Raw genomic sequence first — 25,899 nt, forward strand, 5'->3', positions numbered from 1 at the left:
TGAGATTCGGCGATTGATTACCCCAAAAGGGATGATCGCCTACAGCGTTGACAGCGATTTGATCACATTTAAATGAGTCTGGAGTTTGAATCATTAATAAATTGAACTTTTACATGTCTATTATTTCTGACCGTAATGATCTTTGCCATATCGTTTCACAAGATTGATGATACAAAATGTTTAAAGTGGTTGCAGGCATGGATGGAGTGGTGAAACCGAGAGAGATGACGGGAATGCGCATCAATCGAAATGCGGGATGTGGGATGCGGAGTGAAACACGAAGCGTGTGATGAGGAGTAGACGTCGATCATGTGAGGGAACAAATGCTAAAAGATTCAGAAACAGAAGGTGCAGTGTAGGATCGCATAAATGACCACCCTGAATTAATATGTTTTACCTGATCCAGATGTTTCTTCCAGAGCATGTTCACCTGATCTGCCACGTATGTAGATATCTGTCTCGGAGCATATTGTCGAGTCGAGTTAATACCGTCATGTATACTAGTACTATGCCCACATATCGACCTTTTAATGCAACTATAACTAGGTTTGTCGGCAACAGAATGATGTATGGTGCATATTGTCGGGCGGCAAAGGCATGATTATTCCATGTTTTGGTGGAATGCCGTTTGGTGGTGCGGCGGGAAGTGGAGATGGTGTTTTGAAACAGGGGACCTTTGTGGAAATTGTTGGCTGACATGATCTCGTTCATCCGATGGAAGGAAAAATCAAGAAAAATAAACCTATAGCAAGAATCAACTATAGATCAGAATATTTTTGTTCTTCTTTGGACTAGAACCTGCTGTTCATCCCTGGGATCAACTCTAAATGGCTTCGATAACCGCCACTACGGAGCTCTCATCAACAAGAAACTGTAGCTTTGAAGATCATCCTTACTGTGAATCTTTAATTAGCTAAGCGCTTATCTAACAATAGTCGCGCGCGGTTGGGCGAGCTAAGACACAAGAGCGGGATTCTATACGGTGGCGGAAAGAAACATGGTCGCTAATGTAAATTAACGGACGGGGCGCAATGCTTTGGTGAGAAAGGAATGCAGTTTCGCTTTGACAGAATAAGGGTTCTAGAGGAATGTCGTGGTGGAGATTAAGCATAAGCTCTGGTCTGGATTGAATGGATGCCACATGGGTAGTGCTGATCCCCCGATGCAAGGCACCCGACAGCTTCTGTATTTGGTATCACCAACTGATGCCGAGTCTTGTGGACGAGCCTCATGATGGTTCTACGGAGCTTTTGTTCTCTGCCGCTTTGAGTAGAGACCATGAGAAGCCACCCGCTAGATTAGCTCAGGGACTAGTGGAGAGCTAGACTCGCTTCAGAGGTTCTATCGTACTTGCCTTTTTAGGCGTCATTCGAATGCTGGGGGTTACATTGGGAAGGCACATCAATGCTTGGCTCTCTCTCCTTTCTCTCTTCTGTCTCTCGGTTCATCGGGCTTGTCTCTTCATCATCACCATTCATTCATCCACTTCTATCTATTATCGCAACAAGCATAAACATCACCGTTTATTCTTGTATAGCTCCAAATATATTTGTTTCATCCCTTCATCCTCGAATCAGCAACAAAATCCTCCCATCCGATCGCTTGGACCACTACCGGCCGTGTTTGAAACAGTACCTGATGCCCCCATAGCCAATAATCATCTCTTTAGACCCCTAGAAGGACGACACCATGAACAACTCCACCGAAATGGCTGGCTCGCGGACGCAGAGACGGCGGATGCCATCCGTCGAGGGCTACTACGATGAGATCCCTGCCCATGAAAGAGGCCAAACTAAAAGCAACGACAAGGTGAGCCCAGTCAAGCACGACTACGACTATTTCTTAGTTCAAGTCACATATATACCTGCACTTGTCTCTCATTTCCTTTGCTCTGCACATCAAACCACCACACCACCCACCATCACGACACTCTTTATAGTGTGAACACGCGCCTCGCGTGTCTCTCCCTGTCTCTCTCTTTCCTTCTCTTGCATGTCTGGAACAGCGTCATTACTTTGATCACCACCCTCTCTCATTTTTTCCTCTTTGGCGTGTCCAATTTACACCAATTTAAAGAGTGCCTCTCCCTTTCAGTATCTTGTCCTTTTTCGCCATACACTGGTTCAGGTTTAAAACTTTTTTATTTTACCTGTTTCGTGGTAAGTTTCATCTATGACAAGCCTCCATATGCAACCAGAACAGGGGTATCGAAACTTCTTGCAAGCCCTTTCATCCCGAGTACCGCTTTGAGCAAGTGTCAAAGGCCGAGTGGCCGAGGATTCAAGAAGAACCCCCCGCCCACCGAAGTTGGCCATCCGACTTACACTGTCAACGGCCGTCAGATAGCTGGCAGCCCAACTTCACTTCACGCACCGCGCAACGCCCACTTTCATTCACGTCACCGTTGCTATTGTTCTTTGTTTACTTTTTTTTATCCATTCATTTTTTGGTCTCTTCAACCTCTTTCATCTATTGTGCAATTCATTGTTCATACCAACATTGATCCCGCACACTCTCCACTGTTGATACCTTCATATCGAAGCTTGATATAACTTTCTCAAACCTTTCACTGCACCTCGCAAATTTACTTTTCTACAAAACTTTCACTATAAACAAAAAGCTGACGCCTCACCCTCCAGCATTCTGCCGGAATATCAACACCACTCATTTCACAGCGAAACCACTACTCGACACCCCAAAGGCAACGATTCAGCTGGTTCTTCATCGTCATCATGGGGCTCTCGACTATTGTCACCGCCTCTCTTTTGGCCTTGCGCCTCTTCACTCTCCCAGCTGCTGCTGCTCCTCAAGCTGCAATTCCTGTTCCCGCGGCTCCTGAGTACAGTGCCCCTGTCACTCCCTATGACGCTGGCTCCTGGTGGCTGTCTTCCATCGAGCGTCAAGGTGCTGTCGCCTACGGCAATTCTGCTAATTACAAGATTTTCCGCAATGTCAAGGACTACGGCGCCAAGGGTGATGGAAGCTCCGACGACACCGCAGCCATCAACGCCGCCTTCTCTGATGGTAGTCGCTGCGGTAAGGGCTGTGACTCTACCACCGTCACTCCCGCTCTCGTTTACTTCCCTCCCGGTACCTACGTTGTCTCCAGGCCCATCCTCCCCTACTACTACACCCACATGATTGGTGATGTGAATGATCTCCCCGTCCTCAAGCCTGCTGCCAACTTTGAGGGTATGGCTGTCATCGACGTTGATCCCTACAACAACGACGGTTCCAACTGGCACACCAACCAGAACAACTTTTTCCGCCAAGTCCGCAACTTCAAGATCGACCTTACTGGCATGCCCAAGAGCTCCGGCACTGGTATCCATTGGCAGGTTGCCCAAGCCACCTCTCTCCAGAACATCGTCTTCCAGATGATTGAGGACCCCAGCGAGGACAACAAGCAGCAGGGAATCTTTATAGATAACGGTTCCGGCGGCTTCATGACCGACCTTACCTTTATCGGTGGCAGATATGGTGGTTTCTTCGGCAGCCAGCAATTCACAAGCCGCAACATGACTTTCCGCAACTGCCAGACTGCTGTCTACATGAACTGGAACTGGTTGTGGACCCTCAACGGCCTCGACATCTCTGGCTCCAAGGTAGCTATTGACATGACCGCTGGCGAGAGCATTCAGAACGTTGGCTCCATCCTCCTGACCGATAGCAAGATCGCTGACACCGAGGTTGGTGTGCTTTCCAACTACGACCCTGCCCAGCCTGGCACCAACGGTACCCTCATCATTGACAACGTCGACATGTCTTCCGTTCCTATTGCTGTCAAGAACGGTGGCACTAGTGCTACCATCCTCGCTGGCAACACCAAGATTGCCTCTTGGGTCCAAGGCCGCGCCTACACTGGTGGTAACGGCGAGGCTATCCAGGCCACACAGACTCCTATTGAGAAGCCCAAGGCTATCCTCGACAGCAATGGCAACGTCGTCACCAAGAGCAAGCCTCAGTACAACAACGTCCCCGCCTCCAGCTTTGTTTCCGTCAAGTCCAAGGGAGCCAAGGGTGACGGCAAGACCGATGATACCGCCGCTATCCAGGCTGTCTTTGATGGTGTCCAGGAAGGCCAGATTGTCTACTTTGACCACGGTGCCTACGTCATGACCGACACTGTCAAGGTTCCCAAGAACATCAAGATTGTCGGCGAGATCTGGCCCCTCATCATGGCCGGTGGTGACAAGAACTTCAAGGACCAAGCCAACCCCAAGCCTGTCTGGCAAGTCGGTGAGTCTGGCGATGTCGGCAACGTCGAGATCCAGGACCTCATGTTCCAGACTCTCGGACCCCAGCCCGGTGCCATCCTGATGGAGTTCAACGTTGCTGGTGAGACTCCTGGCTCTGCCGGTCTCTTTGATGTTCACTTCCGCCTCGGTGGCTCTGCTGGTACTCAGCTCCAGTCCGACACCTGCAAGAAGACTCCCAACGTCAAGACCGAGCCCAAGCCCGAATGCATGGGTGCTTTCATGCTGTTCCACATGACCAAGGACTCCAGCTGCTACCTTGAGAACACATGGTTCTGGGTTGCCGACCACGAGCTCGACCGTTCCGACCACTCCCAGATCAACCTCTACAACGGCCGCGGTGTCTTGATTGAGAGCACCAAGGGCGCCTGGCTGTGGGGTACCGCTTCCGAGCACAGTGTCCTCTACAACTACCACCTGCAGGATGCTGCCAACGTCTACATGTCGCTTATCCAGACCGAGACTGCTTACATGCAGGGCAACCCCGACGCGACCGTTCCCTTCACTGTCAATGACAAGTACCACGACCCCGACTTCAAGGCCACTTGCACTGGTGACTCCAAACGATGTGCCCGTACCTGGGGTGTTCGCGCTGTCAACTCCAAGGACATCTTCATCTTTGGTGGTGGTCTGTACAGCTTCTTCGACAACTACGACCAGGTCTGTGTCGGCGAGAACAACTGCCAAGACAACATGATCAGCATTGAGAGCTCCAAGGTGCACCTTTACGGTATCAGCACCAAGGCCAGTGTCAGCATGGTCAACGTCGAAGGCAAGCCTATTGCCCTAGACAAGGACAACCGCAACAACTTTTGCGCTGCCATTGCCCGTTTCTCTTCGTAGGACGAAGATGAGGCGCCGCCTTATGCGTAAATCATGCGAAATACCCGAGCGACATGCTCACCTATCACAGACCTGTTTTTGAGTCTGTTTCTTTTCGTCTTGGTCTAGGGTTTTGTTCCCGGTATGGAATTGGAGTTCCGGATACTTGAATAACGCAACCACTTTGGATTGCATCTTTGCTTTGATGAGGTAGTTGAATGAAACAAATTGCTATTAATTGTTTGATGAATGATGTGATGTGATGGTCGCGATGCTTTAGTGAAGTCTTGAGAGTAAACAAGGTACCATAAAAGTTACCGTATTGTGTGAGAATAAGGTTACTTCTGAGCCCTACCTTGTGATCATGCCGCACGTCGAAGTCATCATAATTTTACCAAACCACAAAGTACAGGTTACCCCGGGGCAGTCCACGTGCGTTGTGCTCTCCGACTGAGCTCCAGTGCCTCACTTCACATGCACCAGCCGCTGGCGACAGCGTTAGTCGCATTTACAAATGGATTGTGTAGAGGATGGAGTTGTTGCATAAGACTGGTGACATAATGTGCGATAATGAAGGGAACGTCGAGTAAAAAGCAAGACAAAGGAAAGGCAGTAATCGAACCGGCGATCCAGCAAAACGAAGAAGTCCTGCCATACTAGGCAGGATGGCGGAGCAGTAAGCGAGCTTACCACTCTGCCAAATGGCTTTAATGTACATAGCTACTTCGCTGATAGCTGCTCAATTAGATTGTGTTATATAGAATGATGTTGGATCCATTGATCGGCGTGGAGATAGTGTCAGTGTTGCCTGGTGGTGGATCTGGGTCAAGACATGGGTTTGGTGGGCTGAATAACATCCATGGTACATGTGAATGCGCAGCAAGAAGAAAGACAAAGGGTACCAAAAACAAAGTCTTTGCAGTGTTTGGAGTTTGTAGACATCTCGTTTGATGGAGAATTGGAATAAAAAAAGTAATAGAGGTATCAGAATGATATTTTCTATTGATCAAATCAGCATTCGAACGTGGGCATTTGCAAAAAGCGAAGGCTCCCTAGAGAGCATAGGTAATTGTCCATAGGACGATTTGTTCATGGTGTATTTAGCTACTTCGCTGAAATATTAGACTAACAATTTGGTTTATAAAGGGTGTCAGCATGGAGGTGCTGTTGGTGGACACCCTTGCAACCAGGCACAACGTCCGAGTTCAACAGATCACTTTCACTTCATGATAAATAGCTAGTCATTGTAATATTCTTTACAGGATTTCTACGACGGTATAACTAGTAAAAAAAAAAGAAGCAATGGTAAACAGTATTGCGGTACGAGTGCTATACACAAGCTTCGAACTTGGGATGTCCAAAAAGCGAAGGCTCCCTAGAGAGCAAGTAGTTGTCCGAAGACGATTGCTTTTGCAAGGTGTGTTTGTTTAGCTACTTCGCTGGAAGATGACTCTAACAATTTGGTTTATAAGGATGTTGGGCTTACGAGTGAGATGCTGGTTGTTGGTCGACGGCGTAGAGAGATCCTTGCAAACAGCTGCAACGGATTTCTCATTCAATCCAGTGAAATCTACACACGGTTTCTACAGCACAATAAGAAAGAAGAAGTCACCGTTCGACTTTTGGAAGACTAAAATCATCAAGTAAAAAAAGAACAGAGAAGATAGCACCACAGTAGCAGTGTTCGAACTCGCGACGTCCAAAAAGCGAAGGTGCTTATCCAAGGATAAGCAAGTTTGTAAGCGCTTGGGCGATATGGTGTTTTAGCTACTTCGCTGATTACCGTCTGTTTAGTTTTGGTATATGAAGGAATGACTGCTCTGTTTCTTTGTTTAGATGGTTGCACAAGACACGAGCAGGGGAGTTGGCCGGGGTTGGTTTAGCTTGGTTTGGTGTAAGTGTAGGGTGGGGTACAACCGGAGTTGAGTCACCTCGCCGAGATGCAGCATGTTAATACTGAGCAGACCGAGAGACAAGGATAGTCATAGTCCTGTCAAGAGGCACTGTGATACTAAAATTCAGGTAAGGTCTTGTATAAAAGTTGTAGGTACAGTATTGTCTTGTGTCTTGTCTCTCGTGTACCGATCTGCATACAAGAGGCATGCGTGGGTAATGGAACAGTACTGCTCTATGTCTCAGTGACAGCCTTGTTGGATGCAGCCTGTTCTAGTCGATCAAGCATAGCATGTACTCCCTCTGAGTATTCGCCTAACCTCTCCATCGTATTGAGCAAGTCCCGCCTGGCGTCGACTAACTCTTTTGTCTTCTTACACAGTTTCTGCCTGGACTCGTACAACTCATGTTGGAAATAGTGCATCATTACGTGCAAACATTGCACTTCGATTTGGTCCGAGTCCCGGTCAGCTTCCAAGCTCACCTTCTCGCTTGTGAGAGAAGCAATCTTGTCTTGCGCCTTGGACAGATCGTCTTGTGCCTGGGCCAGGCTTTCAAGGTGAATGCGCTCGTTCTCTCTCAGTTCGCTGATAGTCGTCTCCTTTTCCGCTCGGATACTTTCGATTTGGTGCCTGAGAAGTTGGTTGTCTACGCATAACTGGTCGTTGGCAGCGTTGTGAGTAGTGTCCCTTGACTCTAGAGCTTCCTCTTGTAGTAGCTCAGCATTATGAGGCTCGTCGTGGTCGTAGCGCGGGACGAGATCCGCAAGGGCTCTTTCGCGATCTGAGTAAGATCTTTTGAGACGACGGAGGCGATCGTCCATGGTATTTCGCTCTTGTTCATCTGGTAAAGACATACTGAGGTTCGTGGCTAGCTGTCCAACGGTGTTGATGTTCTCTAACAAAAGGTAAGTCCTCGAAGAAGGAAGAAGGTCGTATGGCCTTAGCATTAAGGCTGTAGTGAAGATAAGGGTACTAAGTTGTGGATGTGTTTAAGAATATGATGGAATATGATTGATAGCAAGCTGGAACCTTACAGGAGAAAGGACCGAGTTTGATCGATTCCCTCATACGAAGTACACCTTTGGTCGTTGACTTTGACTTCAACCACACCAGACGCGAACAAACCTTAGTAGTTATGTTACTCTGCCAGAAGCTAGGCGGCTACTATGTCAGTTACGCATGCATTCTTTTTTGGGAAACTTAGTCATTATGTGAACTCTGTTGTACAGCTTGATAGAAGTTTCTCTATCCCTTGTAGCCCAAATGTCCATCAAAGAGTTCAGTATTTACTGTATTAAGACAAAAGTCTGTTACTATTAACTTTGTTAATTCAGTTTATGGAGTGTTCATTTGCAAAGACTAACCTTGTAGTCAAAAGTCTTGAGTATATTGATAGGGCTGGGGCTTTGGTTGAAAGCTAAAAGAGAATGAACAAGATGTATAAAAGACTGGTGCTCCCGCTGTTTCTGGACTATATTACTTTTCCTCTCACCAACCATCAACAAACATTCACTGATCTACACATTTGATCTACACATTCTACCAACATGTCAAAGTCTACAAAGCCTATTGAGGTCAATGCGTCAGGATCTACAAGACCTGCCACATTAAAAGAGTCGGCCTCAAATCCTGGGCCCTACCTGGACATACTGATGGCTCTCAAGACCCCTCAGGATGAAGCAAAACTTACAAGACCTTCGTCAAGCACCCCAAAAACTACCCGCCAAGTGTCTTCTCAAAAAGGAGGAGCATCAATTCACCTAGATACCACACCGGTTCCTGGACGGTGTGTCCCAATGGCCGGTTCCGATTGCCAGATTATTCCTCCAAGCTCCCAGATGGATCCCCGGGTTCACGAGTTTGAAAAGTTTGCTAATTTGCAAAGTCAACTCGATGAAAAAGCACAAAGACTCGTCAAAGCCGAAGCACAGATCAAACGCCAATTTTCACAGCTATGCAAGACTGAAGACGACATCCACGCGAGAGATGAGAAGATCAAAGCCTGTGAACAATTTCTTGCGAGTCTCAGATCTAATGTCGCAGAAGCAAAGAAAACCATGGAAGCCAACAATGCCTCGATCATCAAAGCCGCCAAGGACAAGGCTCGAAAGGACGAAGACAAGATCACGGATTTGCAGAGACGGCTTGCCATCAAGGAAAAGAATGAGGAATTCCTCAAAGGACGACTCATGCAATCCGAGAAGGACGGAAAGGCCAGAGAAGCCACGATGGAAGGCCTTATTGTTGAAAACCGAGACCTAATCTTTGAAAATCAAGACCTGAATCTTGAAATAGAAGACATGGCCCTTGAAAAACAAAACATGGCCCTTGAAATGGAAAAGGAAAACGCGATGTGGCAGGAGGATTGTAGGATTCAAAAGCTGAAGTCCGTCGATTTAGAGGCAAGGTGCCTCGACGCCGAGAAAGCCAAGCGGGCCGCTGAAGATGAGCTCCGAAAAGTCAAACAAGTGGCGGAGGGAGACAGAATTGTGAAGGAATACCTGCAAGACGAGCTCTCTATAACTGAAGACGAGACCGACGAACTCCTAACAGAGAGAAACGAACTCCAAAGCAAGCTCAAAGCAGCAGAGAATGAAATCGAGCGGCTCAAGTGTGACTTGGCGACATGCCGGGTCGGTCTCAATCAAGCCGAATGGGCGATGGAGTCCCTCAAGTATCCCCCAATAGAAGTTCAAGAGGAGGTTCAGTGGGAAGACCTACAAGAGGGAGAACCTCAAACTGACGACGAGGAGGATTACTACGAGGAATCTTCCGAATCAGAGGAGGAGGAGGAAGAAGATGAGGAGGAATATGAGGAGGATGAGGAGGAATATGAGGATGAGGATGAGGAAGATGAGGAATGTGGATGGGTTATGCCTTAAGAAGGAATGCTTGATTCGGGAATCTCGATGCAGTATGATCACGGAAGGCTAGGGCTAGATTTCAGATTCGTTCAACAAATTGCTTTCAATTCAACTCGTAATTTAACTCCATAGTAAGCCTCCCAGAGTTCAATTGTGACCTCGCCCGATGTTTGATACGGCGCCTTTCAAGCCAAAATAGAACGCAAAGGCTGCACAACATTCTGCCCTCCTCTGCCCCCTTTGTTGGAGATCCACCACACATCTTCAGCAGGACTTTAGGGGCTGCCGTGTTCTCGGCCTGTGTCTGTTGCTTCCTCGTGATATGGAAGCTAGAAGATTCGTCGGATGTCATCATGAGGGCGGGAGAAGCCCATCTCGACCAGTCGTTGGGGAAAAGGAATCGACGCGGGTCTCCAATAATATCGCCATACAGCGACAGCGTCCTTAAGCGACTCGTCCTTGGGCAAAATAGACCGGTCATGGCCACTTCGGTCAAATCGCGACTGCAGGTAATAGTTGCGTCCGCCATCCACGCCTCGAGAAAGCTTGAACGCATGCATACCGGTCCATGGATACATGGAAGGAGCCTTCTTGCCCTTCGACTCCTTGTCGTGCAGCCAGGTGAGCATCAAATAGTGCCAACCCTGTTGAGTACGCAATGGAGGAAGACCTCCACGCTCATTAATGAGTATATTGAGCTTTTCTTCCATCTTCAGACTTGTAAACTTAGCGCATTTGTCTGTATCATGGCTCGTTTTGTTGCACAGGACACAGCCGTAGATGGAGCCAGTTTCCAACAAGAGGCAGTGCTCCATGGTGTGACCCTTGTTCTTGCACAGGACACAAGATTGCCCCTTGCAAGTCATACATTCCCCAGCTTCGGCTTCAGCCTTTCGCTTTTTTCCAGGCACCAGGGCCACCTCTTCGTTGGCAGAATCGTTCTTTTCGGTCTTCGTCGCGACAGTAGAACCGCCGGCAGCTTCGAGGATGGTGGTATCGCAGCCTTCGAGAGCGGCCTTATTAGCCTCCAGTGCGATCTTGTTGGCGTTAAGTGCGGCCTTGTTGCTCTTGAGAGCGGCGTCAAGTAGACCCTTGATGTCTTCGAGGTCGACTTGGCTGTCCTCAAGTAGAGCCTTGCTGTGTTTCAGATTGGCGTTGACCTTCTTGAGATGCATTTTGAGCGAATGTCTGCTGTCTTCGTTTGAGGCCATCTTGTGGTGTCGGTGTGTTTGTTATTGTTGTGCGTGGAAGGGTTTCCTCGGAGGAAATACTAGATCATCTTTAGTGGTAATATCCTAAGAGAGCCCTAATATTTTTGCTGTTATTTTTCTGTTTGCTCGCCCTGAGGTGTGGCCTCGCGGCTCGTTCACTTCCATGACAGCTGGCTGCCGGCCGTTTGCACTGGCAGTCGAAACGCAGAGGCAGCTACGTGGGATCAACTTCACGAACCTAAGAATCAGATGAGATCATATTTAATAATCCCCAGATCTTTCTGACTTGGGAAATATGAAATCATATAATACGTATAGTACAAAACAGGCATCTATAGTGTTTCCACTGACGAGTGGATCGTGAATTACAGACGTATACACACGATCGATGGGTCATCTAGAAGAATTCTGTACTTGGGAAGCTCGATGGGGTAAACAAATTGTACGTGGAAAGTCCGGAACCATTCCTTTAATATGTATTATCTACTCGGCAACATGTTCGTGGCATAACGATGAAGTCATTCAGTATAATCACATGAAGATAGGGCTAGTTTATGTGTTCAGTAAATAAATTGCAGTTTCAGTTCAATTCGTAGCCAAACTATTCTAGAACAAGTCGTGGGCTCAGAATGTTCGGCCGTTCTCCCAGAAAGAGGCGAAAGAAGAAGGAGTCTGCACTCAGCCAGACTCTGGCGAACAGCCCTCAATAGGCCACAAGACGGAACGTGACGGAGCGCACCTCCTGGTGCCCGGTGTCTTTCTGGAACTCTTCGACGGCATCTTGGAGGTCTTGGCCCTCGTTGGCAAAAACAGCCCGGGTTCCAGCCGGGATGTTGGCAACAGAGCCACGTTGCTGCCCGCCGACAGGAGCGGCATCCTCGGCTGTAACGGAACCAAGAGACAAGAACGAAATGACGCTGGGCAGGCTACAGAAGCTTCCAGCGTTCCATACATCAGAGTGTCTGATGTAGGTAATAGTGCCAGCTTGGTCAACTGTCAGTGATGGTCCTAGGGTAGAGCGGGAAGACTTACCAGTGCCAGCAGTGGGTGTGCCATCAGTAACGGAGGCTGCAGCCGCCTTTTTCTCGATCTTGGCCTTGGTGGCCAGGAGGGCGGTCTTGTAAGCCTCGCGGGCTTCGGGAGTGAAGTTGATAGACATTTTTGGGGGACGTCTGGTGTCTTTGCTGTTGGTATCGTTGTGTTGAGTGTATTGTGTTTGGACGCGGTATGTTTGTTGTTGAAAGGTTTAAGTGAAGAGATACGGAAAAGATTTTCTTGTTATCCAAATTGAAAATTTCGATCGAAGACGCGGTTCTGCGATTCACTTGACAGCTGGCTGCCGGCCGTTTGCACTGGCAGCCTAAAAGCAGAGATAGCCATATAGAATCAACTTCATGAACGTCAGCAAATCAACTAATTTGCATTTAAGATTCTATTCAATAGTCTCTCAATGTTCCTAACTTGAACAGTTTGAGAACTTATATAATATTTATAGCAAATACAACAGGCGTTGACAGTGTTTGCGTTGACAGTGCTTCCTTCCACTTCCGGTGGGCGATGGTGAATTACAGACGTATAAAAGATTAGTAGGTACTCACTGCGTCATACTTCTTGTTTTTATTCTCTTCATCGCAACTCCATCTTGACCTTTGTCTTCCTTTGCGACGTCTGCTCTACACACGATGACTCCCACGACGTTTTTTCGAGACCCTACCAAGGTCAACCCTCACGATGAGGTCGCTCGTCGTCTTTTTCTTGTTGCCTACATGAAGGCTTCAGGGCACTACAAGAAAGAACTTCTGGAGCAGTGGCACAAGAAGGCGGTGATGGATTTAAGCAGAAATTTACATTCCAAAGGTGTGCGTCGAGTTGGCCATTTAGCCTTTGAGTACATGGTCGACTCCCTTGTCTGGGATGACTTTTTAGACTCGGAAGGAATTAGAGGAGTTGCCCCCGAGTTTCCGTGGAACAATCCGCCCGATGAAAACGACTACAGCCAGGGCATTTCCACTGCCTTCATGGACTGGTGCCTGGAAAATGGCCAAGAGGTGCCTCGAGATGTTCCAGTGTCTGTCTCTACAAACTCGACTCCGCAGCAAGTTTCTCAGAATAAATCCAGCTCCCAGGAGGGGGTGGACAACGACAAGCTCATGGAGCAACCCCATATCCCTTCGCTGGCTGTCCGACAAATCATCTGGGAGAGTGTAAATGGAAATCTCTCTTTCATCTATCCAGTCGTTGGGCCTTTCGAAATCGAAGTCCCATCATCGCTCGACTTCCATGGTTTGATCTGGGGTGATGATGGAAAACTCTACGACCAAATGATCTCGTCGCTACACGACTTTCTAACAATAGGCTGGACTATCGCTGGAGGGAAGCCCTCTAGTTTGGTTGTTGGTTTCAAGCCCTCCCATGAAGACGCAGCCGGGTGTCACAGGCAATGGCTCGACTTGACGACATTGTGGGAAGACGTTATCACTTGGGTCATGGCGGTCAGACGGGGCAGCTCTGCCACCCTGTCAGACACTTTGACTATCCAGCACTGTACGAGAATGGGAGTGGTATACAGCAAGTCTTATGGTAGACCTACGGGACTTCATTCGGAGAGTGGCCCTGCAGAGGAAGAATAGGTGACGCTGGAGAGTCACAAAATTGGAGGAGTGAGGAGGCAAGTCTGAAGGACAGCAATATTTGGGGGAAAATAATGTTATCAATGGGCCTTGGAAGTGGACTTGGCCAAATTAATGATATCCATGGCCTGTGTTCTACGGTATTTGTCAGAAGGCATTAGCAACCGAGGGCGTTCCCAGGCTTTTCATGGCAGCATCAAGCAAGCAGGAAAAAGACGATAATTCTTTCGATTAACTGGAGTGGAACTAGTAGTATTTACAGATTAGCCTCTTCTTAATCCTACACCTCCTCAACTCCAACCCATTCATCCTCATTGTCAATAGCAAGTTCAGGAGTGGTAGGAAATAAAACATCTGCCAGACTTTGGCCTTCTGGTGCATACTCCCTCATCCACCGATCTCTGATCCGAGCTGGCATCATTGTCTAGTCTCGAGATTTAACCACGCCATTTAATACTGATGGATGATGAATACCAAGCACGATTTCACCGCCCTCAGAGGTGATTAGTGGAGAGAATGGGAATTCTGTTTGTAAAATGCATGGTAAAGCGAATTTGCTGATTGTAATTACTTCTGAAAATGACGTTTGCTTAAACTTATTATCCCCTTTATAAACAGACAGTTGGTGCATATGCGCACGGAATAGATAGTATGGGACTTCATCATGGCTGGTCTTGTCCAACTCTATTCCTATGCAGTGTATGTTGGTGAAGTAAGCGCTTGAAGGCCTTTGGCCTCAGCGAACTTGTTGTAAGATATGATTCCCTGGGCCTCGGTGCGCTTCTGTAGAATGGGGACACGAGGATATTCCGCATTATGTAACAGGTAGATGAATCCAAAATTTCGGCTGCCATCCCGCAGATGTACCAGATCCGATAACAGATCATCATGACCAGCCGTTGGTACTGCCAGGATGCGTATGTCTGCACCCGCGTGCTTTTCCATGTCGATTGCCAAGTATATAACTCCAAGTATGGAGAGAGCACAGTCCGCAGCCAGATCTGGATTCGGGTCGAGAACTACGATAGCATCTCGCGGCATGAGTCGACGAGTTCAAAAGCTCGATCAATTTCGAGAATAGGAAAATGGCGGCAGGTAGTGACAGCTCCAGCGTGGGCAACTTGGATGTACACATCTTGGCCTCGTGCTTGTCGGTAACGAAGATGATGACCCTGAAGCCTCCAGTAAGGGCAACGTCGATGACTTGAATGAGCTCTCTTGCCGGATCCCAAAAAATGTAGTCTGACACATTCGAGGCATTCTGGGAGTGGTAAGGGTAGTTCCGCTGCAGGGAAGGCATTCTTGACGAAACCTCTCAGCGCGTCGTACCGCCTGCAATTTGTCGATATATGTACGACCCCAAGGTGAACAGCCTCTAGTCTACTTAATATGTGTAGACAATCGAAGTCAGTAAAATACATCCGTAACTTTGGGATGACTGAGACAGCATATATACATACCATATTTATATACATACCATATTAGCGGGTAACAGAAGTTAACCTCAGCGAGAAGTAAGTCAATAAACTGAGCACACCGTCTCGACCTCTCGTGATATATACTAACACTATAAAGTTGTTCATTCACTTGATTTTATACAGTTGATTTCGGGTAATTGCGGCTACTTTTAGGCAGCCAGTGCAAACGGCCGGCAAGCAGCTGTCAAGTGAATCGCAAGACTGCATCTTAGGCAAGCATTCGATTTTATTAACAACCACTCCTATGCACAACTTCGCGAAAATTCTTCCACTGCAACCACATCGGTTCGCAGTGTATCTTCGTCAATAACCATTGATTTCCACGCTGGCAAAGTAAATATTGACAGTGACACACGATGGCGTCAAACGGCGAAAACAGCGACGACAGCAAGCATCTGGCCAAGATGACCGCTCTCAAAAACACCAAGGCCACACTCGAAGCCAAAAAGAGCAGACTCGAGGCCGAACTCGAAGCCAACGAGATAGCTCTTGAGGCCATCAATACCGCTCTCGAGACCTTCGTGGCTGTTCCTCCGAACGAGACCAACGATTCTGGTGGTTCTACAGCCACGCCCAACTCGGTCCCAGTGCCACCGCAGACTCTTGGCCGAACTGGGCAGAATAGTGACAGCAGAGATGCCAACACTTGGGCTCCCGGTCGTGGTCGTGGTCGCGATCGCCGTAGCCCACATCGTGGTGGTTCGGGTCTTGGTTCTTATGCAGGCGTCTCGAAAAGCTTGAAGAGCCAGGTCGCCAGCACTGTGCCCAACATTGGTATGGCGGTGCACAATAACCCCGACACAAACAATCGGGCCATGGTCAATACCTTCAACCCTAGTGGCGACCAGACCAATGCCACATCACCCCACACAGATGCTGGAAGTGCTGCTGCTTTGAACAACGACTCTCGACACTACAAGTCGGTCGTGGATCAGGTAAAGGCAGAATCCCAGTGCGACAGCGTTATCAGCATCGTGCAACCTGTTGACGATCGTACCCGGTGTATTCTCAAAATACAAGAAATGGACAGGCGTGTCGAGTCCGCCATGAAAGAAGTGGATAGGCTACGAAGGAAGGACGACGTCGCTGGCTCAAATAGGTGGAACAAACCAGGCCGACGTCGAGGACGTTTCTAAGGAAATATCTGACAAAGGACATGGCTTCCCCCTTCATGTTGCTACTCTGAAGTCTGGTCAGTCAGGTGTGTTCCGGCATTATAGCTACCCTAAGTTACTAAATGCAAAGTTGGTCATCGCCACTTCACAAATAACCTTTTCTTATGGCATTAAAATGCAGTGTGAATTCTGGTATAGATCTCGAGCGAGAGGGTATAACGAGGTTAGGCTTAACTTTGTGTTGAACGATGTTGTAGGGCTGTCGTGGAGAAGACAGTGGATCAAGTTTTTCCCGCTTCAAGGATCCATACTGAAGATCAACTCAAAACACCACGTTGCGACATCGTCGCTTTTACTTGCCTTTGCATACTAAACTCACCTCTCACAATTGAGTGAATCGAGTCTACAATCACAATGGACGCCGCAGCGCCAAAGAGACCAGCCCAAGTGGCTTTCCGCATTCACCCTCTTTACCGCATCTTCTTTCTCGTCCTTGAGCCCATCTCTGCTCTTGTCGGCGCATTCTTTACTCACTTCCGCCAAGGAACATACTTGACTCTTCTCAACGCGGCTTCTGCACCTACCGCGGCTCAAGCCGTACCAAAGGCTACATCAGTCGCCATGTCGCAGCTCGCCAACATGTACTTTTTCTTCGCGCTCAATGAAGCGCTCGTGCTGCGATCCACACCAGACTTGAGAGTTTGGAAGGTTGTCCTGTTTGTGCTTCTCGTGGCGGACGTGGGACACTTGTTCTCCATGAGCGAGCTGGGCGCAGGAATTTACTGGGATGTTAAATCGTGGAATGCGAGCGATTGGGGAAATGTCCCTTGGGTTTATGCTGGTATGACTTTGAGGATTTGCTTCTTGATGGGCGTTGGCCTGGGAGAGTCGAGGGTTTTGAAAAGAAGGATTTAGAGAGGTTGTTGTCGGTATTGGGGATAGCGAAGTTCGGTGTTTGATAGCGAGGTTTCTCGGGTTGGATAACCGAATTTGTTACAAGAGTTGGAGATTATAAGAAAAAAGATTTGGGATGTTATTTGATTAGAGCTTTATGACGAGTCTAGAACGCATGATGCTTGCTATAAAGAGATGCCCCCATTGCGACACATTCCTTTTTGAGTCAAAATACATCCTAAATAAGAATATTTTGATGCATCGTGGTAGTTCTCATGATCAATTCCTCTGCAATCCCCCACGATTTATTGATCCACCAACTATTTCTGACCATGATGGACCACAATTGTTTGACGTCCAATCAAGTCATGGCATCGGCTGTCGGATATCGCGTGTCGCTTATAGTTAGAATGGAGCTTCAACTGCAAGTCGCCATGTCACCCGAAACCCCCAAACAAACCCCCAAAAGTGGTCTTGATCCAACCATGGATGGTTTTTGTTGTTCATGATGGAGGGAGGAAGGAGGGGTTGACCAGGTTCTTTACACATTTCTTGCCCCTCATTGCAACGCCATGAGGGGTGAGCTTCATTGAGTGGGGGTTTCTTCAAAGGGAAACCGCGAGGTTTATAAAGCATCATGATGCCGCAGTTGCCTCATTGATTCTTCCTTCGTCTGTTTCCCTCTTCTTCCCTCTCCATATACCCGCATTTCACTCACACACATCATGTCTGTCCCCGACAAGTTCCAAGGCTTCCAGTCCCCCAGCGCCGAGCACTGGACCGACTTCCAGAAGAACTCATTCGAGCCTCGTCCCTTTGGTGAATACGATGTCGACATCAAGGTCGAGTGCTGTGGTGTCTGTGCCAGTGACCGCCACACCATCAGCGGAGACTGGGGTGCCTGCCCCTACCCTCTTGCTGTCGGCCACGAGGTTGTCGGCAAGGTCCTTCGTGTAGGTGACAAGGTCACTCTCGCCAAGGTTGGAGACCGTGTTGGTGCTGGTGCTCAGGTTTGGTCTTGCTTGGACTGCCGTCAGTGCAAGAACGACAACGAGACCTACTGCAAGGATCAGATTGACGCCTATGGCGCTGATTACCTTGACACTGGATTCAAGACCCAGGGTGGTTACTCTTCACACAGCCGAGTACACGAGTACTGGTGAGTACCCTCAACGCTCATGACAAGTCCATGACTAACATGTATCACAGGGTCTACCCCATCCCCGAGGCTCTGTCAAGCACCCAAGCTGCCCCCATGCTCTGCGCCGGTATCACCGTATACAGCCCACTGAAGCGTCTCGGCGCCGGTCCCGGAAAGAAGGTCGGTATTGTCGGTATCGGTGGTCTCGGCCACTACGGTGTCATCTTCGCCAAGGCTCTGGGTGCCGAAGTCTGGGCTATCTCCCGTACACGAGCCAAGGAGGAAGATGCTCGCAAGATGGGCGCCGACGGCTTCCTTGCCACAGGCGAGAAGAACTGGACCGAGGGTCATAAGATGACCTTTGACATCATCATCAACACCGCCACTTCGTTCGAGGGCTTCGCTCTCAGCGAGTACCTCAGCCTCCTCGACATCCACGGCCACTGGAACTCGGTTGGTCTGCCCGGCGGCGACGGAATCCAGATCCGAAACCAGGACTTTATCACCAACGGTTGCTACATTGGCACATCTCACTTGGGAAGCCGACGTGAGATGCTCGAGATGCTCCAGCTCGCTGCTGACAAGGGTCTCAAGTCGTGGGTCGAGGAGATCCCCATCTCCACCGAGGGTCTTCAGCAGGCCATGAAGGCTTTGGAGAAGAGCTCTGTTCGATACCGATCTTGCATGACAAACTATGACGATGCTTTCGGTGCTTGAACAGATGATATTTAAAAAGAAAAGAGATTTTGTCGAGAGCGAGTTTATGAGTTTATGAGAGATAATAGTGGAGGTGAAAGACACCTTGATAAGACACCTTGATGGGTTAAAATGACGAATATCTACCAATTCAATCTACAGGGCTGTCTCTCAATGAATTGACGAATTAAATTTGAAGTATATAATGCATAACGTTGGGTCTTTCAGCTCTTCCGCTGTGACATTTCGAGTTTGCTTACAAAATAGATTTTCGTTTGTAAGCCAGCCGTACATCTTTTCAGCTTCATGATGGAGTATTGTGAAGGTTAGCGTTGATCCATTTTGAGGCCCGCAAAGCTAAGCACCCATACCTCTGGGGTTGATGTCTTTGGAGGTGGAGACAAAGTCAAGTATGGGCTGTGCAGTAAGACATCCTTCAAAGCCGATGGTAAGCCAATGAGTAACTTTCCATCAGCCATATTTATTCTCAAGAACATCGCAACGTTCTTTAACAACCCATAGACTGTCAAAGAATAAGCAGAGAAGTCTCCGTCTTTGATCCCTGTCAAAGCTAGTCTAAATACATAACCCCAGGAATCTCTAACCCACCTCCACAATATCCAGACCATTCCTAATTCTGTCTCGCCGAAACAAAGTACAAAACGCCCTCCGGCTTTCTCCAACGGAGAAAGGCGGAGTATCGTCAGTGACTCAACAGGGCTCATGTAGCTGGACGAGTTGGTGTAAGCGACATATTACCTGTAACAGTTGGTGTTGTTCAATTTTAGCAGCCATTTTGAACTTCGCCGTGGATAGGAGAAAAATGTGATTAGCAATCCGTCATGGTCGGTCAAGGTAAGAGTCATGGTTGTGGGCTCAAAGATTGTTTAAGATGAAGCTCATCGCCCTTTGTTTCGGGGAGAGATTTGGTGATACCCTCAGTTACACATTCTACAAAGACAACTTGACAATAAATCAATTGAACAAAACTTACATCTTATTTGCTATTTATTCTTATACTCACTACTGCTGACACCAATTGTTTGCTCATCATCATGTAAGTTACTTTCATCAAAGCCAGAGCTTCAAGACTAACAACAAACCAGGGGACAATCACCAGCACCGCCCTCTCAGCCCTCATCAAGATCACAAAGCCCAAGCCCTATGAGTGCGTCATCAAACATACGTCTCCCGCTACGCTTCAGTCGCCCCTTTAGCAAGGCCGAGATCACCTCAGTCGGTATCTCACCTTCTACCTCTGCAGCATTCGCCATTTACGGCGCAGCACAAACTCTCCAATCCTGGATCGATGTGTTTGACCTCAAGAACGGCAACGGTTACTCCAAGACGAGCGGCTCAAGAGCTGTCTTTGCACCAAGGGGCCCTCGCTTGGCGACTGTTCGGGACTGGACTGTTCAGCTCACGGGCGGCGTTGACTTTCACCACTCCACCACTGTTTTCCTACGGGATTATGTAAGTGGCAAGACTGCCTGCGAACTCAAGGAGGCAATTGGTGAGCCTATTGCTTGGAGCCACGATGGGAGACTTGTCGCAGTGGGAGAAGCGAAGAATCGGGTTGGAGTCTACGATGTCAAGAATGGAACTCGGGTGGGAATGGTTTTGAGCCACATCGACACAATCACTCACGCGGCTTTCCTCCCCGACTCGAGTCTTGTGACTATCTCACGCGATGGGACGCTCAGAATCACTAACATGACAACCTACAAGACGATTCGACGTCTTGAAATGGACGGCTCCAACAACCCCCGAGCTCTGGCCGTCAGCCCCGATGGACGACGCATCGTTTCAGTTTGGGGAACAAACGTACACATCTGGATCCCTTCAGCAAACGACTTGACTTCTTATAACCTCAACGCTGTACGAAGCTATGAGGGATGGCCGCTGGCTATGTCGCCCGACTGCCGCTACATGCTCTGCAGAACTGAGGATGGATTCGATATTATGGATGTTGCGACTGGTTCGGTCGTGTACGATGAGACTACGAAGGAGATGGTAATGTCTGGGGCTTTTTCTGAAGATGGAATGACTTTGGTCCTTGGAAGGATGGATGGAGTTGTAGAGGTTCGGGATGTTTTGGACGCGAGGTTTTGAAAAGTTGTGATACCCGATGGATATACAGATTGTAACTCGTTATGATAGGTGGGATTGGGATGGGAATGGGGTGTATTATTTTATCAAGGCGTCAGGGATGTTTGATCTTTGAGTTAGGTATTCAACACGTAATACATAAAGAGCATATGCCAGGCTCTCAACAGCAATTGTTATCTTCATGCCCAGTCATGTCCTTTTTCAACGTGACACTCATCCCTTCTGAACCGCATCAACGGCCTTTGAAACAATAAGTCTATCATCTTCCCATGACACGGTAGACTCAACATCACCAAAGCTCACCCAAACGGGATCAAAATCCTCACCCTCTTGTTGTGTTCCCTGTTTCGGCGCAATCGTAGAATCCGCCGTAGCGACATACCAAAACATGATCTTGAGGACACTATTCTTATCCACACGCTGAGAAACGGCGATAGGTTCAGTGATTTTACTCGGGCGATCTCTTCCTTGAGGCGTGGTAGCAACGGAGGTGATGGGAACGGGGAGGATTTGGGCTTTGATTCCAGTTTCTTCAAACGTCTCTCGGAGGGCTGTTTCTTGTAAGTTTTCGCCTATGTCTTTGCGGCCTTTGGGAAGCATGTATTCTCCCGTCTTTCTGTAATAGATAAGCAGGACTTTGGATCTTGGCACGTCTATTGTTACGGTGCCGCAGCTGATGCCGAACTGGTCCGAAAAGAAGAGGCTTCTGTCCGAAGGCATGCTTGGATATCTGCGAGATAGGTTAGTTTTGGGTTAGTCGTCATGATTCATTCACTTGCCTTAGCACGCGCGAAGAGAGACAGTTGGGTTGGAAGAGAAATGGATGAAGTTGTTTGGGTATTAGATTCATCTTGATCATGACTCAGCAAAGTTTGACCTTTGGGGTTCCCCATTCTACAAATCAGCCCGTAGAATTCGTTGCTTGTTCTTATTCCCATGCAAAGGTGTAACATAACAGACCAAGAATAAACCCTGCATCAAGTCCACATTATCTATGCCTTGGCTAGCAGGTAGCAGAAAAAAATAGCTTCCTAAATCTCAGGGTATAAAAATAAGTAGTCTAAGAACGATACTCTAAGTAGCATAAAGTGACCTACTAATATCGTCTCTTATGCGTCTAGCAGCTAGTTTTTCTTATACCCTGAGGCTTGGCTTGACGAAGAAGGATGGCTAATGGCTAAGTGAATCCTATAAGCTGATCCTACAATTCTTGGCGGACAAGAACAGGGTGTTAGTAGCCGGTTATACATATAGTCCACGCATGCCCTGTCTCTCATTCATTCCCGGATATTCATGACCACGTAAACATCGACATACAAATGTCAAAATGGCACCTTCATCAACACCAAGTACCTACAAAGCCACAGCCCAGAGCATTGAGGCTGAGAAGCGATGGACGCAGCGACTGAACATCTTTTTAAGCCCCTTCTGGATAATCGCAGTTGCATTCGCCATGCTGAGCGGTATAATGCACCAATGGAACGACATTGATTACCTGCTCTTCTCAATAGCAGTTGCCACACCACCCATACTATTCCCAGCGCTCTTATCCAAAAAGATTGGTCGTCCATGGTATCGCCGATACTGGTTCAAACTGAACGTCTGGGTAGCGGTCATGGTCTGCTTGGGAACGTACTTTACATCGCACTACTTCTTTGATCTCATGGGGATGCGATACAAATTCCCTTGCAAGTGGAACTTTAGCTCTGGTGTTGTTGGGAGAACGGGGGGTCAAGTTCCCGTCTTCTTGTATCCTCTTACGCACGCGTACTTTATGACCTACTACACAGTTCTCATGGTGTTGAAGAAGGAAATTGTTCAGAGGTTACGACCTGGGAGATTTGGGAGGGTTGTTGTGATAGTGGCCCTTTCTTATGGCGTTGCCCTTGGAGAAACGTTCTTCATGGCGAGTCCCCTTCTTTCAGAGTGGTTCTACTATGAGAAGAGAGATCGCATGATGACGGTTGGGTCTGTGGGATACATGGCATTCTTCGTCACAGGGTTGCCTATGGTTGGGCGTGTTGATGGGAAAGGTGAAGATTGGCCGTTGAGTCGAGTTGTTATTGAGGCTCTGGGGACTTTCATGTCAATTCTGGTATTGTTTGAGGTTTGGGCAAAGGTGGTTGGTCCTCTGTGAGTCTTGATCCTCGGTAAGCCATATACAGTCAAACAGGCATTATGGCGATGCGGGGTTGTATGAGAACTTCTCAGTCAGAATTGGAGTGTTTCGGTTCGGTATGTCAAGTCTGTATGTGGTCTAGACCGTGCATAGTGACAATGTAGCTTATGTTGAACCAGAATATGATGACTAGTTGCTAATCAAACAAGTCGGGACTCAAATAAAGTCAATGAGAGATAAAAATTAACTTTTTGAGATAGTAAAAGTGAATTGATTCTATGATATATAAACTAGTTAACTTGTCAAAAATCCGGGGTTTTAACTACCGAACCGAATCCCCGGATCGGGAATGTGGAGAGAATCTAGGAGTCCGATCCGACATTCTGGGGTAGTTTAGATAGATTGGGGAAAGCTTGTATCAAAGATGCCGATAGTGGGGAAGGCCTCGAATTATATAGATCAAGAGCTTCTTGACAAATCCAGCTCAACTTTGTTTGTTCCAAGTTGTCTCAAACCCCTAGTCAAAGGGTATCTCTGTTCATCATGGCAGACACAAAAGACTACCCCAACCTTGAGGCCGTCATTTCAACAGATCACATCGAAAAGACCCAACCAGACAATCACAATGGACACGGCCATATCGAAGGAAACGCCCTGCTCGTTGACGGAAGGGGCGAGATTCGAAAGATCCCTGTTCCCTCCTCTGATCCAAATGATCCTCTCAACTTTCGACCATGGGAAAAGTATGGCATTGTCTTTTGCTGCTGTTGGTTTTCCATCATGGGTCTTTCTGTCGCCAGTGGACTGGGCGCTATTCTGAATGTTTTCTTCGAGGCTTATATCCCACAAGGGTATAACTCAGATCAAGTCGTTCTTCTCATTACATTACCAACTCTGTTCATTGGTCTTGGTACGTTAGCATGCACTGTCTCGAGAGAACTCATTACTTATACAGTATTCTAGGAAACTACATCATCCTCCCTCTGTCTCTTGCCTATGGTCGTCGTCCCGTCTTTCTCATCTCTACAGTTGTCCTATTCGCAGCCAGCATCGCCGCGGCTACACAAAACAGTTACAATGGCCATCTAGCCGCTCGCATTATCCAGGGCACCGCAACAGGCGCATCCGAGTCTCTTCTCCCGCTCATGCTCACCGAAGTCACCTTTCTCCACGAGCGAGCCTTCATCTTTGGCCTGTACTGGATGCTTCAGAACGCTTTCTCCTCGACCCTCAACCTGGCTTCTTCCTATATCAATGCTGATCTCGGATGGCGCTGGTATTACTGGGTTTTCACCATTACTGTGGGAGTTGGGTTAATCATCGCCGTCTTTTTGGGTTTCGAGACTCAGTTCACTCGTCCGGCTGCTTCGCTCGATGGCCAGCTTGTCGTCACTGATGAGTTTGGTGTTACAAGGGTCATTCCTGATTCTGAAGCTCAGGCTTATTTGGAGGATATGTCAAGATCTGGATTGGCGCCTCCCAACGCTGGGAACCCAGCTGATGATGTTGATCGCAAGACATACACGCAGCGTCTTCGACCGTGGTCTAAGCCAGCTTCTCAACCTGTACGAGTTATCCTGCTGAGCTGGAAGTACATGCTTGCCTCGTTCTCTTCGCCCGGTATTTTATATGCCGTCCTCACATCTTCTATCGCTCTTGGCTGCGGTGTGGGCATGTCTTTGACCTATAATCAAGTCTTGATGCAAAACTATCACTGGCAAGCCAAGGATATCGGCCTTGTCAACGTCGGCGGAGCCATTGGAGCGGTTATAGCCATGCTGTACTGCACATTCCTTGCCAACCCGTTCGTCATGTGGATGGCGCGTCGAAACAAGGGTATTCACCAGCCCGAGCATCACCTCATCACCATGGCACCTCCTGCAGTTGTCGGTGTAGCCATGCTTCTTCTCTATGGCTTCACTGCTGGTGGAGGAGCGACTTGGTGGGGACCGTATCTCGGCTGGACCATTTTCCAGTATTCCTTCACGGCCGTCCTTATTATCTCTACCACTTTTGCCTCTGAGGCTGCTCCCAAGCATCCTGGCCCAGCTATTGTCACAGTGGTTGGTACCAAGAATGTCGTCTCCTTTGGAGTTACGTATGGTTTAACCCCAATGGTTGAACAACATGGTTACAAGTGGGCTTTTGGTGTATTGGCTGGTATCTTTGGTGCTATCTTTTTGTTGGGTATTCCTGTTTGTATCTGGAACCCCAAGTGGCGGGCTTATGTTGCTGAGAGGGAGGCGCGGAAGGGCACTACTACCACTGACTAGACTAGGCTTGAGGGAACTCATTTAATTAATACAGACTACTGGTTAAAAACAAATATGGAGGCTGGATATTGTGATACCAATTCGGGTTTATATACGGAGAAGCATGTGGTCACAGATCGGGATCTGCTTCAACCGAACCGAGCCGGTTCGCCAATGTTTCCAACCCAATACAACTAACTATTTGTATAGGTAAAACGCCGTAGTCGGTATCAACTCTGGACTTTTCTTCAATTTCGTATCACTCAAACCGTTAATTGAAAAGCTAGAGACCGCAACGGCTCCCGGTTACCTCCGGACCTCTACCGAAACGGCTTCCGGAATACGGGAAAGGTGGGTCCCGTTTTCCGGGATCCGAACCGAGACACACGGCGAGCTTGAAAAGGGACGGTCATGTCC

The 25,899-nt window shown here is 48.1% G+C and overlaps 14 protein-coding genes across 14 annotated transcripts; 9 read left to right on the top strand and 5 right to left on the bottom strand.

The window, feature by feature from the left end:
* Positions 1–1,689: 1,689 nt before the first annotated feature.
* On the top strand, positions 1,690–5,099 carry FPOAC1_010330 (uncharacterized protein; the record flags this gene model as incomplete). The annotated part of the gene is made up of 2 exons (XM_044854723.1): positions 1,690–1,809; positions 2,640–5,099. 2 exons carry the CDS (start codon positions 1,690–1,692, stop codon positions 5,097–5,099), a joined length of 2,580 nt encoding a protein of 859 aa, XP_044702036.1.
* A 2,107-nt stretch (positions 5,100–7,206) lies between these two features.
* FPOAC1_010331 (uncharacterized protein) lies at positions 7,207–7,920 on the bottom strand (the record flags this gene model as incomplete). The annotated part of the gene is made up of 1 exon (XM_044854724.1): positions 7,207–7,920. The coding sequence occupies one exon, from the start codon at positions 7,918–7,920 to the stop codon at positions 7,207–7,209; it is 714 nt and encodes a 237-aa protein (XP_044702037.1).
* A 600-nt stretch (positions 7,921–8,520) lies between these two features.
* On the top strand, positions 8,521–9,855 carry FPOAC1_010332 (uncharacterized protein; the record flags this gene model as incomplete). Its single annotated transcript, XM_044854725.1, has 1 exon — positions 8,521–9,855. The coding sequence occupies one exon, from the start codon at positions 8,521–8,523 to the stop codon at positions 9,853–9,855; it is 1,335 nt and encodes a 444-aa protein (XP_044702038.1).
* Positions 9,856–10,166: 311 nt separating this feature from the next.
* On the bottom strand, positions 10,167–11,048 carry FPOAC1_010333 (uncharacterized protein; the record flags this gene model as incomplete). The annotated part of the gene is made up of 1 exon (XM_044854726.1): positions 10,167–11,048. The coding sequence occupies one exon, from the start codon at positions 11,046–11,048 to the stop codon at positions 10,167–10,169; it is 882 nt and encodes a 293-aa protein (XP_044702039.1).
* A 703-nt stretch (positions 11,049–11,751) lies between these two features.
* Positions 11,752–12,207, bottom strand: FPOAC1_010334 (uncharacterized protein; the record flags this gene model as incomplete). Its single annotated transcript, XM_044854727.1, has 2 exons — positions 11,752–12,032; positions 12,081–12,207. 2 exons carry the CDS (start codon positions 12,205–12,207, stop codon positions 11,752–11,754), a joined length of 408 nt encoding a protein of 135 aa, XP_044702040.1.
* Positions 12,208–12,730: 523 nt separating this feature from the next.
* Positions 12,731–13,678, top strand: FPOAC1_010335 (uncharacterized protein; the record flags this gene model as incomplete). The annotated part of the gene is made up of 1 exon (XM_044854728.1): positions 12,731–13,678. One exon carries the CDS (start codon positions 12,731–12,733, stop codon positions 13,676–13,678), a length of 948 nt encoding a protein of 315 aa, XP_044702041.1.
* Positions 13,679–14,368: 690 nt separating this feature from the next.
* FPOAC1_010336 (uncharacterized protein) lies at positions 14,369–14,719 on the bottom strand (the record flags this gene model as incomplete). The annotated part of the gene is made up of 1 exon (XM_044854729.1): positions 14,369–14,719. The coding sequence occupies one exon, from the start codon at positions 14,717–14,719 to the stop codon at positions 14,369–14,371; it is 351 nt and encodes a 116-aa protein (XP_044702042.1).
* A 793-nt stretch (positions 14,720–15,512) lies between these two features.
* Positions 15,513–16,292, top strand: FPOAC1_010337 (uncharacterized protein; the record flags this gene model as incomplete). Its single annotated transcript, XM_044854730.1, has 1 exon — positions 15,513–16,292. The coding sequence occupies one exon, from the start codon at positions 15,513–15,515 to the stop codon at positions 16,290–16,292; it is 780 nt and encodes a 259-aa protein (XP_044702043.1).
* A 393-nt stretch (positions 16,293–16,685) lies between these two features.
* Positions 16,686–17,186, top strand: FPOAC1_010338 (uncharacterized protein; the record flags this gene model as incomplete). Its single annotated transcript, XM_044854731.1, has 1 exon — positions 16,686–17,186. The coding sequence occupies one exon, from the start codon at positions 16,686–16,688 to the stop codon at positions 17,184–17,186; it is 501 nt and encodes a 166-aa protein (XP_044702044.1).
* Positions 17,187–17,890: 704 nt separating this feature from the next.
* FPOAC1_010339 (uncharacterized protein) lies at positions 17,891–19,023 on the top strand (the record flags this gene model as incomplete). Its single annotated transcript, XM_044854732.1, has 2 exons — positions 17,891–18,324; positions 18,375–19,023. The coding sequence occupies 2 exons, from the start codon at positions 17,891–17,893 to the stop codon at positions 19,021–19,023; spliced, it is 1,083 nt and encodes a 360-aa protein (XP_044702045.1).
* Positions 19,024–20,166: 1,143 nt separating this feature from the next.
* On the top strand, positions 20,167–21,114 carry FPOAC1_010340 (uncharacterized protein; the record flags this gene model as incomplete). The annotated part of the gene is made up of 1 exon (XM_044854733.1): positions 20,167–21,114. One exon carries the CDS (start codon positions 20,167–20,169, stop codon positions 21,112–21,114), a length of 948 nt encoding a protein of 315 aa, XP_044702046.1.
* Positions 21,115–21,324: 210 nt separating this feature from the next.
* On the bottom strand, positions 21,325–21,831 carry FPOAC1_010341 (uncharacterized protein; the record flags this gene model as incomplete). Its single annotated transcript, XM_044854734.1, has 1 exon — positions 21,325–21,831. The coding sequence occupies one exon, from the start codon at positions 21,829–21,831 to the stop codon at positions 21,325–21,327; it is 507 nt and encodes a 168-aa protein (XP_044702047.1).
* A 607-nt stretch (positions 21,832–22,438) lies between these two features.
* On the top strand, positions 22,439–23,248 carry FPOAC1_010342 (uncharacterized protein; the record flags this gene model as incomplete). The annotated part of the gene is made up of 1 exon (XM_044854735.1): positions 22,439–23,248. One exon carries the CDS (start codon positions 22,439–22,441, stop codon positions 23,246–23,248), a length of 810 nt encoding a protein of 269 aa, XP_044702048.1.
* Positions 23,249–23,773: 525 nt separating this feature from the next.
* Positions 23,774–25,503, top strand: FPOAC1_010343 (uncharacterized protein; the record flags this gene model as incomplete). The annotated part of the gene is made up of 2 exons (XM_044854736.1): positions 23,774–24,140; positions 24,194–25,503. The coding sequence occupies 2 exons, from the start codon at positions 23,774–23,776 to the stop codon at positions 25,501–25,503; spliced, it is 1,677 nt and encodes a 558-aa protein (XP_044702049.1).
* Positions 25,504–25,899: the final 396 nt, after the last annotated feature.

The sequence above is a fragment of the Fusarium poae genome, chromosome 4, assembly GCF_019609905.1.
Source record: "Fusarium poae strain DAOMC 252244 chromosome 4, whole genome shotgun sequence".
NCBI lineage: Eukaryota > Fungi > Ascomycota > Sordariomycetes > Hypocreales > Nectriaceae > Fusarium > Fusarium poae.